Genomic DNA, 14,829 nt, shown 5'->3' with positions numbered 1-14,829 from the left:
AGAATTTTTGTAGAGTGCGGGGAAAAAAAGAAACAGCGGTGTTTATTTGACCTACTCTGATAAGGTTTAAGAAAGAATTCCTTCAAAAAGTGTTTACTGGGAATGTAGAAATGTTGAAAATCCTTGCAGAAGCATTTTTAAGTGACTTTTTAAAACCTCAATGAAGAGAAACATCGATTACAAGGAGAAGATATTTAATTTGCCCTGTTAGTCATAGAATTTCCATTGTGATTTTCTAAACATTATGGCATAGAAATAGGGATATTTTAAGAAAAAGTAAGTAATGTTTAGAAAATTAAGTAAATCGAAGTAAGTAAATTGTTCATGGTCTTTTTTCCTTAAGTATGAAGAATAGAAATCTATACTTCTCTAGAAAAGAAGAAAAACATTTCACACACTCCATTGGCTGATCTCCACCTAATAGTTGTGGTATGTGGAGGTATATTTGCACCTATACATATAGACTAGGTACAGACGTATCTAGTCATTCAAAGCTTTTCACCCTTTTCCACAAATGTTTGGCATCTGAGAAAGGAATTTTCCAAAGAAAATTGCACCTCAGCTTTGTTGAAAACTCCACGCAGGTTTGGTGACTCTTCTCGCTGATGGCTGTAAGTGGGGGCCTGAAAAGAGTAGCTAGCATTAGCAAAAGACAACAGTGAAGGCTCCTTAGCATACATTTTACTGTGGGGAAAATTAACCAGTTTCTAATAATCTTATGGTCTCTAGGCCAGACGGTCCCTTTGATAAGTTAACATGTACTCCCTTTATGCTCCTAGTAGGGGGTAAACAAATGCCTGAACAAACACAAATACACATAAACACCAATGTGGAGAATGGCAGAGTGTGTCTTAGATCCAGATAATAAGTGTGGGTATTGTTATTTAGATGGCACATACTGGGACACTTACCTTTTAGTACACTCCATTTTCTAACTGACTGCAGTGCTAATCGCGGGCTTGAAAGCCATTGTAATTGTGTACCCATCTAAATGCTGACAAGAATATACAATTACATTGTTTGGACTGAGTTTAATGTTTGGGAGTCTTATTAGCATTTATACATTAAAATTCAATACAAAAGGAGAGGTCAGAAAGCATGTGATATATAGACACAAATATCAGAGTAAAGCAGAACCTTGCTCTCTAAAATGTGTGTGCCCCATCCCAATTCGGGGCATTTATAGAGTGTGATACAAATCTGAAATAAGGAAATAATAGGTTTCCATTATAGGCATTACTTACTTCCCTAGATTTTGCAATCTTTTTAAAGCTTTTATACCAACTTTTTTTTCCCTTTAATGTTTGAGGTACTGGCAAATCTTTCCTCAGTGTGCTTACCACCACACGATGTTAAACACATATTATAAAGTGGATGTAATTGTAAACACACCGAGGGATATAATTACATGTAGCAGATTTAAGAGCTAATTCTTTGCCCTTTTTTTACTCTGCATTTTATCAACATAATTATTTTTTGACTGCAGACTAACACCCTGAAATCGACAAGCATCCATAATAGCAGGAATTTGTTCACCAAATTGAAAAACAATGAACTGCAGGTTCGTATGTACCCATTGTCATACAGAATTAGTACGGCTTTGTTCAGCTAGAGGAAAAAGCTAATGGTTTTGAAACAGCAGGTGACAAAACACATTCTTTTATCCCTCTCCTCTTATCAGTTTGTTGATGAAGTCATTATGGACTGCGGCCCGGATAGGCATGGCCCCTTATTTTTAGCAGATAGACTTTTAATGAGCTCCGTTGTAAAGATAGTCATGTTGATTTGCTTACATTTTTTTTTCTTTACTTAGAAACCCCCAGTATTGAAAAGCTACTCTCAAAGGACTGGAAAGACAAGCTTCTTGCAATGGGATCAGGGAACTTTGGCGAAATAAAAGGTAATATGTGTGTGATTATTTTGATCTAGCATGTACCAACCTGAAGTTGATATTTAGAAATATTAATGATGGTAAAGTGCTTCTGTACCAACCCCACCCCTCCTGGTCTCATGGTCATGCGTGTTCTATCTCGGCTAGCTCTAAAGGGGATGAGTCAAGGTTCTGATTTTCTCTCCTTTTGCCTTTTAGGATAAATGGTGTGTTGTCTTTAAAGAATAGCCCTACTATATCTTTAACAGATTTTTTATTTTCATTATACACTTTAGTGAAATGATTTACCTTGTAAGCTAGGAATGCATCTATGGTGAGGTTAAAAACTGCATCATATGAAATGATTTCATGAGCCTAGGAGGTATGCATGCACATAATCTACATTTAGAAATGATGAATGGTTGAAGGAGTCCTAAAAGGCAGTTTTGTACCCACAAGGGCAACATTTTTGGTTAGGTTTGATTTTAATCAAAAACTACATACAACTAAGAAAAATTCTATATAGACTTAAGGAGATACTGCATATCCATGTCAATAAACGTCTACTAATAACAAGGGGGGGGGGAGATTTAATTTCCTCATATAAAAATAAAATAAAATGCATATTTCAATTAGTTTCTAAGCATGTTTTCTCAGAACATGGTAGCCAAGCCATGGTTTTCCATTTGTTGCCAGAAGGACACTTAGATTTTGAGTTCTAAAATAGGATTTATTTTGAGAAAAAAATTAGGAATAACAGCAATTATATATCTATCAATATTTAAGTAGTAATACGTTATTGTGTATAATTTTGATAGAGACTGGATATATGTTTAACATCAGGTTTATACTAATTTATATGTATATAAATAACTTGTTTGCATATGTATCTATGTGCATGTATTCTCCCAGTGAGAGAGGCAATTGGCTCCCTTAGAACTCTTTTGCATCACATTGAGTCAAACTTCTCAAATGTTTGACCTATACATGGCACTAATATTTGGAAACTTCCAGAAAATAGTTGACTGAATATTTCACTTTTCATACAGATTTTGGAGTTACGTATATTCGGGCTATGATTTAGGTGTGACTGGGTAGTGGGAGAATGATTAGGGTGCTAATCAACAAATTCAGTACCAAAATCTGCAATGGAATCTCATCAAATTGAAATGTGCCATAATGAATGCATCTTAAAGGGCTCAAGGAAATTTAATTTTCAGAGGCAGCAGGCCCTTTTTACTGTTTTGATCAATTTTGACTCTGACCTAGGTAATAACTTAAGAGTAGAGCAGAGAGGAACTCCTGTTGCAAGCCTAGTGATTTCATTCCATTTTTCTTCCCTTCCTCATTTTCCTTCACAAGTCAAACTTAAAAGTAGCAACAGCAGTGGTGATAAGCTTAGAGGGAAGATCAACTGTCCTTTCAGGCTTGCCTGGGGGCTTAGTTAAGATGCTACTGTACAGTCACAAAGGAACTTTCTGCCTTTAATTTTGAGTGTTTTAAGCGTCACGTTCAGAGCACAAGTTTGGTTATTGTCCTCTGGTTCTGTTCAAAAAGGTATTTTCTGATGCATTTTAAAAGCAATTGTAGGTCTTTCATCTGTAGGGGGCATGGTTATTTGATGCTCAGGTCAGATTTGGCAGTAAACTGGGAAAACACTCACTGGGTTATTCTTCCTACTGACTGCCCGTGACAGTTGCAATTACTATCCTTTGTTTGTAGGTGGCTAGAAAGTAGAGAGGATACAATAGTATGTTGCCCTCTGGGGGTAGGTGAATCTGACTAAAAGCTTCTTGGGGGTCAAGCACGATGATTACATATTGCCCAGGAATGTGGTTTTCATGCCACCTCAGAAATTAAACAAGAACAGTGGCTTAGCTGTGTGGCAGCTCTTTTTTATGGGGCCAAATAAAGGTGTAAGTCTCATGTAGACATATACCGGGTTTTGGTGGGGGGAAGAAAAATAAGTCTGAAAATATGAACTTAATTGTTAGGTGCTTTATTAATGGTAACAATATATTTGAATGCAAATATATGAATGGTAACATATATTTGCATCCTTTGCATAGGCTAGGATGTTTACAGCCTTTACAGTTTTTACCAGGTCTTGTGGATTGAAACTTTTTTTCCATTTGAACTTTTAATTAGTTCTGTGAGAGGTGTGTGAGTGTGTGTGTGTCCTTTCTTGAATATTTAAGACTTGGCAAGTGAGGACTGAGCTCAGTTCCTAAGTCCTGTGCTTTAAGTTGCTGTTAGTGAATTACTTCAGGACATTTACACAAATATTAGAATCACAGTTGGGCAAAGTTTATAGAAGCGTTCCTTATTATTGCTTATTTAAAAAGTAAAAATGAAAAATTTTGTAAAGTGTGAGAAATAAATAGCATTTGATTTGGAAAGTATAGCTATCAATAAATAGTTGTCATACCCACTTAAGGTCAATCTCATTTTTCAGGAAACAATGTGAGTTAGTAAAGGTCACCCACTTCTCAGAACATAAAATTATTTTTCATGTTAGATTATTTTGCCTGTTAGAATTTATACCATTTTATGCTCTGGTACTTTGGAAATATGAAATAATTAGGTTTTAAAGTTACATTAGAAATAGTCCCCTCATGAACACACAAAAAGGATGCCAGATCCAGTTTTGCAGAACAAAACAGTTTGACTAAAAAGCTCGGCAGACAACAGTCAATATACTTTACAAACTGATTAGCTGCCTAAAGGAATTATTTGTCTCTTCTAACCAGCCGAATAGTGTAACTGGCCAATTCAGAGCCTTTTGCCCTCATCTGTAGCAGAAAGCACTGAGTAACAGTTGTGTGAATGGTAAAGAACTAACCCTTCTAGCCTCAGAGTTAACTGAGAAGAGGATAAAAAGGGCCTGCACTTAGTTGAGTAACAATTGTGTCATGCTTTGTTTCAGCTAGCATGAAATTCCATTACACTGAAGGTCACTTCATTGGCACCTAGGACAGCATCTAAACAGATCATTTGCTTTTCAACAAAGTAATTGCAAATTTTGTGTTTTGCTGACTTTATATTTGTTTGTAGAATTATGACAGAAATATCTGAGGGCAAATTTCGCTCACAGGTATTTCTGTTTTGATAAGGTTATAAAAGCAGGGCATTGTTCGGGAAATTTTCTGTATAGGTCACTCAGAAAATTCTAGATCTCTGCCTTGATTTAAGAATTCTTCAGAGGCTGGCTGGTGTTTCACTGCCTGACTCTTCTCACCCTGGTCTAAATCTATCTTCTTACAAAACGAAAATAATTTCATCCTGCAAAAGTGCTCTATCTGGTATTAGGGAAAATACAAGCTGACTTTGGTAAAAATGAAAAAAATGGCCATAAAATAAAAATTGTTATTAAAAAGACTATAATCCTGTTCTTAGAAAATGGGACATAAAGAAAAATACCAAACAGCTCTAGAAATGAGAATAATGAATTCAAGGAAATAATCCATTCAGTGGTACTACAGCTTTTCTGAGCTCATGAATTAAAGACCATATACTTTGTAGAGTCACTGTGTAGATTAAAGTGGATAATCTCTTAGATGATGTACAATTTTGAAATAAAACTGGTTTGTAGTTTCAGTAAGCAGTTTGAAAGAGATAATTCCTTTTAAATGGCATTCACCAATTTAAAAACAAGCAACCTTAGAATAAGAATCAGATCCCAAGTAATAAATCTAGTGAAGGAAACTTGGAATTTTGTAACTCTGAAATATGGAAACTAAAATTTCAAAATTTAGGTGTAGAAGGGGTTATATCACTTTGAGAGTTGTTTTAAACCCATTCTTTTGAAAATCCACTTACTATTGAAGAATCACATGGGTTGCTGAAAGTAACTTTGTGGCATTCATTTGTGTATTAGCCTAGAAACATATATGTGTGCTTATTTTAAAGGGATAGGAAATGATGATTGTATTGTGAGGGAACTGGTAGATGAGGGATTTGTTCAATACAAGAGTCAGCCATGAAGAAGGTATAAAATACATAGTCATTAACTTCTAAATGAAGTAAATGTTTAATGTTCTTAATCTCCTAAACTTGTTCTATACTTCCTCTGTTGCTTATAGATAATGTTTTCACTTTTTGTAAAAACCATTTCATAAAAACTAAAGAAGAACTGCTGGCACACAGAATATAAGGTTTCAGAATAAATTGGCATTGCCTCTAAGAGTGAAAAGTGACTGTTTTCTGTAAACCAATCATTTGCCCTGTCTTGGGATGCCATTATATAAATATAGCATGTGAGGGGAAGCGAATCAGCTACCAGATCTCAAATGATCTGTATATTGATTATCCAACTATAATTAGGAAGCTTACATAGCTTTCTTTGAAAGCAAGTATTTAATAACTACATGTTTTAAACATAATGTGAAATACTCAGTTGTTACATATTTAATCTGGGTTATATTTGAGAAGAACATTGTTGGAAATCAAATCATGTCTTTCCCAAAAAGGCAAGTTCAGGTCCCAACTCCTGGTTGTGTGGGTGTGCACCCATTTGTAAACAGGACCTTTGACGATGTTATGAGTTAAGGTGCCCAAAGTGAATGAGGGTGTGCTTTCATCCAGTATGGGTGAAATACTTAAAAGCAAAGGAAATTAAACATGGAACGAGAAGCCACAGTAAGAGCGGAAGTTCATGGAATCTGCGGGAGACAAGGGAAGATGCCGCCATGCACATTGCCATTTGACAGAAAAACCGAGGAGCAGGAATCTCCAGCAGCCAACTCTGGAACGCCAAAGTCTTCAGTGAGAAAGCATTGACTTGCTGATGCCCTGATTCTGAATTTCTCCTTGCCTCAGACCATGAGTCAACAAATCTCCATTGTTTAAGCCAACCCATTGTATAATATTTGTTATAGAAACTGGGAAACTAAAATACAGGCTCTCAACATTTTTCCCTATTTAAAAAAGGATTCATTTATTGAATAAATATTCATTTTTGTAAGGGATGGTAAGATTTCTAACTCAAAATCGTTATAAAAATAATATTTGTTTTCATGAAGGATATACTCCAAAGTTTATTGAAACACTCTGCAGGTCATTGGGTGATACAATTAACCTAAAACGTTTTCCCAATTTAGACTAATATACCTTCATTAGGGAATCCTGGTAGAGTAAAAAAGATTTGGTGTCTTGTGTCCCTGATTCTTCCAATGACCTTGTGGAAATCAAGTTAATACTTTTAGTTTATTTCCTAATCAGTCTTTTTTTTTTTTTTGGAAGAACTGTATGTTATTATTTATTACCTGCCTACTTATGTGACAGACACTTTTTAAGCATTATTCTTACAAGATTATTGTAACAAAGTCATTTTATTCCTACATTGCATATTTAAAAAGTGAGGCTCACAGAAATTTTTTTATCCAAAGCTACATACTTTAGTTGTACAAAATCAAATCTTGATTGAATACTTGACTGTCTTCAGTAAAGTTGAACTGGATGATCTCTAAATTACTTTATTTTATTATTTAAAAGATTTATTTTATTATTTATTATTTATCCCACCCCCCACCCAGTTGTCTGCTTTCTGTGTCCATTTGCTGTGTGTTCTTCTGTGTCCATGTGCATTCTCGGCAGTACTGGGAATCTGTGTCTCCTTTTGTTGTGTCATCTTTCTGCATCAGCTCTCCATGTGTATGGTGCCACTCCTGGGCAGGCTATGCTTTTTCAATGCAGCATGGCTCAATGCAGGGTGCACGCCTTGCTTGTGGGGCTCCCCTACATGGAGGACACCCCTATGTGGCACAGCACTCCTTGTGCACGGCAGTGCCGCGTTTGGGCCAGCTCACCACATGGGCCAGGAGGCCCTGGATTTGATCCCTGAACCTCCCATATGGTAGGCAGACACTCTGTCATTTGAGCCACGTTCACTTCCCTCTAAAGTGCTTTAATACTTTATAACACTTCAAGATTCACCACACTTAGATGAAGAGGCTCTCTGATTTGCACCCATGTGATAGTGTGCTTAGGTATGTGCATAGTACAAATGTGTTGTTTTGTATTTTTAGCTTTTTTATATACTGTCCTTCACCTTATAGATTATATAGCTTACTATTGACACAAAGTTAGGAGCCCAGTACATATTTGAAGAATTAATGACAAATTAAAAATGTCACATATTTAAATGGCTTTTACTAACTTACACTCAAATCCATAAATGCAGAAGAATTAATGTGATATTTTAAAAAAATTTTTTTACGTTCTTAAGTATAATATCTAAGTAAGTGGATGGAATAGTTGGGAAAGTTTCTAAAATTATAATCTGCATTGAAAAGTAAAAATGCATAAGAAGATATTTTATTGAACCATACTTTTTAAAAAAGTTACCAAGGATGACCCTTGTTTTCACTGAAAAAATTATAATGCACACATATATTTCATAATGTCATAGAAACAAAACATCCGTCCATGGGATCATGTTGGTAAAGACCACTGCTATATGTCAGATGTTTCATGTCACTCCAAAGGCAATCTTGCCCTTAAGATCAAAAGATTTCTAGAATAGCTTTATTTAAATTCAAGCCAGAGCCTGCCTTGTATGATAACTGAAGCAAAACAACAACCCTTTTTTTCAAAATCAATGGTATTAATCTAGAAGTCGGTAACAATAAATTACCAGTGTAACACATTAGGAAGTCAATTAATTTATACACAGCCATGTTTGGTGTACCTTAGATAATTTTGACTCTAAATTCTGAGGAATATCTATATTGCAGTGAAGAATATATTGCTAAGTTTTATCAAAGTTTGATTAAATTATTTCTCTAAGAAAAAGACCAGTTCATAGATATACATAAGTCAGGTAACCTACAAAATACTCCTTTGAAGAACTAGAAAAATGCCATTTCCTTTCATCCATTTTGATATAAAGGGTCTGCCTTTTCTATCTTGTTAGATAAGAGTGTCACTGAAGGGAGCTTCAGTTGTAAATTAAGAAGAATTTAAATTAGCTTTTATTCAATATATTTTCAGTTCAACAAATACAGTGATCTCTCTTGCCAGATGCTATGTTCTAGAGATAAATGGTAGCTGTTTTAGTCCTCTAGGCTGCTCTGTCAAATACTATGAAATGTGTTAGCTTACACAATGGGACTTTATTAGCTTGCAGTTTTGAGGCTAAAAGAAAGTCCAAATCAAAGGATCATCAAGGTGATGTTTTCTCCCCAAAAACTGGTGTTCTGAGGCTGGGTGCAGGCAATTCTTGGGTGTTAGTTTGTCACTTGGCAATGCACGTGTAGCTTTTTCTATCCTCCTCATTGCCCTCCAAGTTTCATTAATTTCAGCTTTTTACTTCTGTACTTTCTCTCTCTTTGTCTGAATTTGACTGCACTTATACAGGACTCCAGTAATAGGATTAAGATCCAGCCTGATTGAGGTGGCCATGCCTTAACTGAAGTAGCCTTATCAAAGGGCCCTATTTACATTCTTATATTTATTATATTATTTTTTTTTACAAAATGTTAAGCATATGGTGACACATGGAAAATTACAACAACTGTAACTTATGGCTTATAGTTAACAGTAATATTATAATAATTTTGTAGCAATGGCAAAGAAAAGATTATATCAACTCTAAGGGACAGCAGTAGGGATGTATAATGTGTGGGATTTTTCCTTTTGGAGTAATGAAAACTCAAAAAATTGACTGAGGTGATGACAGCACAATCTGTGATAAAAATGAGAGCCACTAAATGTATACTTTGAATGGAGTGTATACAGCATGGGACTGTGTAACACAGGGAATCCAGTGGTGGAAGAGCTGTGGTTAACAGAACAAATATGAGAATGTGCTATCACGAACTATAACAAATATGTAATACTAATACAGGGTGTTAATAATTGGGTGATTTGGGGGGCAATATACCAAATATAAGATATGGGCTATAATTATTATTAATGTTTTGATGATGCTCTTTCATAGTTTGTAATAAATATTTCACAACAATAAATATTTTACAACAATGGGAGGGTGATATATAGAAGCCCTATATGATGTATGCATGTTGGTTTTATAAATTCACAATTTCAGTATACACTTATTGTTTATGTATGTTCATGTATGAATTTTATACTTTAAGAAAATTTTATTTTTAGAAAGTAGAGGTAGTATATATGTTGTAGAATTAAAAAAATTTTTTTTTAATGTACGGTTGTACAATACAAACAATGAACCCTATTATAAATGATGGACTACAGTTAATAGTACAGTTGTAAAAATCTGCTTTCATTAAATGGTAACAAATGTACCACTCTAATGCAAGGTGTTAATAATAGGATGGTATATGGGAATTCTGTCCTTTCTGTCTGATTTTTTGGTAAACCTGTGACTAAATTTAAAAAATGGAAAAAATAAATGGTAAAAAAAGGATCCTACTTACAGTGAGTTCACACCCACAGGAATGGATTAAATTTAAGAAAATCCTTTTCTGGGGTACATAAATCTTCACCACTACCTTCCCAGAGCTTACAGTCTTTCAACATGTAGATTTCAAAGGCACTGCAATTAATAAGTTTTAGATGCTTCAAGTGTCATACAAGTTGAAAGCAACATTTCCAGAAAAAAACAAACCCAGGAAAATCCTATCCAAATTATAACACTGATGGTCGAAGAAATACCAATAATAGAAGAAGAAAGTCCTGGTAAAGACTGATTGTTGCTTTGAAACACATAATTTAATTTCTGTTACTTATTTTTTGAAGGAAGAAACACAATATCTAGTTTATTTATACCATTACAATTCTAGGACTTTTCCCTTCTGGAATTAATTTACTTTTACCATTCCTTCATTTGGACAATAACTCTCAAAAGTTTACATTGATATTGAAGAGTTGATTTCAAGCCATATATTTATTTCTTTTGTCAGGGAAGGGAGAAAACAATGTAGGGGAACTATTAGGTCCCACATATTTTTTCCCTTATTATTGCCATGTGTTTGAGATTATCCCAATGAGGATTATCTTTGCTCATGGATTTGTGCACTATCAATCAAACAAGAATTTTTCACTATTCTTAAAAAGTGTATTTATTTATTTTGTTCCTTCAACAAGTGGTATGGAGTGCATACCATGTGCCAGGGTTTATTCTATAGATGCTGAGGCTACAGAGTTGAATAAAACAAACTAGTTTCCTGCTCTCATGGAGCTTGTACTCTACTAGGAGATACTAAAAAAATTACATCAATAAGAACACAACATATGATGTTAAATACTATGAAATGTGAATTACAAATGGGTGATGTGATAGAAAGTAAGTGGTGGCATCTATAATTTCAGTGTTGGGGGAAGGCCATCTGAGGAGCTGGCTTTTACTTTACTATTGGGATGGATCTGAGTGTATTTCTTACTTTCGTTTTATCTCTTCCATTTAAATGGAAGCTCCATGAGGGCAGGTGCTCTTGTCTGTCCTTTTCATTGCATTGTACTCAGCACCTAGAACCCTGGGAGGCACATAGGAGGTGTTTGCTGTAAATGTGTAAATGAGCCAAATGAATGACAAAACCAAACATTGGAAGAGGTTCTCAGCTGGAGATGATTTGCTCCCCCACAGGAAACTTAGCAACATCTGGAAGTGTTTCTTGTCATAGCTGGGGGTGGGGTGTTACTGGCATGCTAGACATGTAGCATAAGACAGCCCAGTCCAAAATGTCGACATTGCTGAGGTGGAGAAGCGCTTTCTAAGAGACTTAAGTAGAATCCCAGGAGTCCTAAGGTGGGAGCAGGTGTGCATATGGGTATTAGGGGAACCCAAAGAAGGCCATCATGAGTGAAGTATATTGGCAAAAGAGAAAATGGGAGGAAATGATGCCAGGGAAGTGGGCAAGGGCCAGAGTACTCAGGGCTTTGTAAGGCTTGGGAGTTAGAATTTTATTCCAAGGGCAATGTAAAGCTTTGAAATGGTATTATTCAGGAGTGTGACATGGTTTGGTTTACATTTTTAAACAAATCACTTTGAACTTTTGTTTGGAAATGGATTTTAGTAGGGGAAGAAGTAGAAGTTAGATCAGTTAGAATATTGTTGACTTAGCCAAGGCAAGAGATGACAGTGTCCGAATAGAGGCATTGCAATAAAAATGAAAATACATGGTCTGAGTTAGAATACTTGGTAGGATTTCTAATGGATTAGGTATGGACATTGAGACAGACAAAAGAATCTAGAATGCCACCTGGATTTTGGCTAAGCCACATATGGGCAGTGGTGTCTGTTACTGAGATGAAGATGGCTGAAGCTGGTTCCTCTCCCTCTTGACTCCTTTTGCATTATATTAAGGAATATTCTGATCTGTGCATCTTCTATGGAACCCATAAATTCTAAGAGTCCCTAGATATTTGCCATACCTGTAGTTTCTAGGCAGGGAGAGGAACTAAAAGCGAGTATATTTGTCTCCTACTTCAGTAATCTTCCATTATAAGGGGATTGAAGAAAGACTGAAAATAGATTAAAATACACAAGTGTATAAATAACTGAAACATGGAAATGAATTACCATCAATGACACCCAAACACACACTTAAATTCACACATTAGTTATCTGAGTCAGATTGAACTAGTCTATATATATGTGATTGTGTACCCCTACTATTAGATATGTTGTAAGACTTAAAAACATGCCTTCACATGAAGAAACCATAGTTTCTCTTTTTGTTTGGCAGGTGGGTCTCTGAAGGTTTCCAAGGATCTACTGAATATTCTTTTTCTTTTCCTTTTTTTTTTTTTTTCAATTCTGAGATGTTTTATAGCCCTAACTAGTTTCTCCTCTGTTCACAGAACATTTATTGGTCCCTCCCGACCCTCTTGGAGATCATTATGAAGACTGTGACGATTTAGTGATGAGGTCCTGGGGCTAAGTCCTCATCTTCATTTAGTTTTTTTACAAAAAAAAGGGAAATATTTCTGTGCCAAAAGCTAAAGTCTCTTGGATCATCTCTCTTAAGACAAAACTTGAATCCTTATGCAACTCTTATAAGATTAAGAAAAAACCCTCCCATTTTTCACAGCTATTTGACATGCCTAATTTTGAGAGTGCCTTAAAGAAAGAGTTTTTATTCTTTATCTCATTCATTAAAGAATTTTAAATGACCTATTATGTGCCAGGCCCTGTAGTAAGTACTGAGGATATAAAAGTCCATGATTAATAGTTGCTGCTGTCACAGTCTTCCCTGCCTACTTTGAGAAACATGGAAATAAAATAATGTGATGTAATGATTATCTACTATAATAAACTGTGTGGATTTCCAGAGAAGGGAACAGCTATTCTCAGAGTGAATCAGGAAAAGAACTGCAAAAAAACAGGACACAGCAGTTGGGTGATGAAGAACAAGAGTTTAATAGAAAGTGGCATGGTCAAGTATCTTGTTAAGGGTGGCATTGAGGGAAGATTATAGAAAATTCAGTGTGGCTAGAATTTAGGTTGCCCCAAGGAAGAAAAAACTTGAATCATATCTTGAAGTACTTTGTTCATCCTTAAGAATGAGTCAGCATTTTATTCTGAAGCCAAGAGGGAACAAGTATAGGCCTTTAAGCAGCAGAGGTGGCAACTAGATTTGTTTTCTAGGAAAACAATTTTGATACCAGGTGAGAGGATTAATCTATAGAAGGATAAATTGATGACAAGAAGTTCTATTAAAATTTACTAAAACAGCTCATGAAAAAAAAAAAAACAATGAAAAATGGCAGTGGAGATGGAGAAGGGAGCAGGAAATGAGCTTTCCACAGATGTGATAAAGCAGTATTTATATTATGTGGACATTTGTGTAAAGAAAATATTCTGAAAAATGCTTAAATTTATCTGCATTAACAATCTCTGACAGGATTAAAAAGAAAATAATACACAGCCATTATCTTTGAAAGGACAGTGTTAGAAGGAGATCTTTCACTCCGTACCTTATTGTCATTACTGCTTTTTGTCTCGTGTGAGCATATAAGTATTTTAAAAATCAGGGTTTTTAAAAAGATTTATTTGTATTTCTTTCTCTCCCCTTCCCCCCTCTCCCCCTGTTGTCTGCTCTCTGTGTCCATTTGCTGTGCGTTCTTCTGTGTCCACTTGCATTTTTGTCAGCGGCACTGGGAATCTGTGTCTCTCTTTGTTGTGTCATCTTGCTGCATCAGCTCTTCGTGTGTACGGTGCCACTCCTGGGCAGGCTGCACCTTTCTTATGCAGGGTGGCTCTCCTTGCAGGGTGCACCCCTTGTGCATGGGGTTCCCCTACGCAGGGGACATCCCTGCGTGGCACAGCACGTGGGCCCACTCACCACATGGGTCGGGAGGCCCTGGATTTGAACGTGGACCTCCCATATGGTAGGCAGACACTCTATCAGTTGAGCCAAATCCACTTCCCTAAAAATCAGTTTAATTAATTAAATTTAAAGAGAAATCCTTTTTGAGGAAAAATTATTGTGGTTTGTGATATAATGGATGAAGGGATAAAAAGTTGAGAAGAAAATTGAGGGTGATGTTTTATGTATCTCACTTAGTATGTTGAGTATTGATAATATAAAATCAGAAGAAAGATGGTGAGATCCATTTTGTAAATGCTGAATTTTAAGACTGAGAGGCACACTCACATGGAGATACTCTATCTACATCTAGAAATAAGTTACTAGGGCTGAGGAAGAGTTTTAAGTTGGGCATATACCTTAGTTTTTCACTGATTGTAGGATACTATCCATTATAAGACTTAAAGTTTTAAATATATGAAATATGTGTCTTAGAATTGTGGAATACAGTATGTAGAAGTTTAGTTAGCTAGGGCTAAAAAAAAAAGGAAAAAGGTGGGATTGGTAAAAATGTGAGCATTTATGGATAGACAGAAGAGAATGCTTACTGAAAGGATTGAGAAGAAAATGTCTGCAAAGTAAGAGAAACAGTGGAGTTTTTTTCCTGGAAGTCATGTAAGAAGTATCAGGATGCAGGGAGGTGGACTAAAGGTTCAGAAAGTTTGAAAT

General features: G+C 35.6%; 1 protein-coding gene across 7 annotated transcripts in view; it reads left to right on the top strand.

Annotated features, from left to right (window-relative positions):
• SOX5 (SRY-box transcription factor 5) overlaps nt 1-14,829 on the top strand; it is a 474,102-nt gene that overhangs the window by 253,448 nt on the left and 205,825 nt on the right. For all 7 annotated transcript variants that reach the window (XM_058282906.2, XM_058282908.1, XM_058282904.1 and 4 more), the window contains one exon: nt 1,814-1,900. In XM_058282906.2, the coding sequence (XP_058138889.1) occupies nt 1,814-1,900 (87 nt within the window). The remainder of the gene's footprint in view (nt 1-1,813; nt 1,901-14,829) is intronic.

The sequence above is a fragment of the Dasypus novemcinctus genome, chromosome 20, assembly GCF_030445035.2.
Source record: "Dasypus novemcinctus isolate mDasNov1 chromosome 20, mDasNov1.1.hap2, whole genome shotgun sequence".
NCBI lineage: Eukaryota > Metazoa > Chordata > Mammalia > Cingulata > Dasypodidae > Dasypus > Dasypus novemcinctus.
The sequence above is the reverse complement of the archived record's forward strand: the minus strand, read 5'-3'. Positions and strand labels throughout refer to the sequence as shown.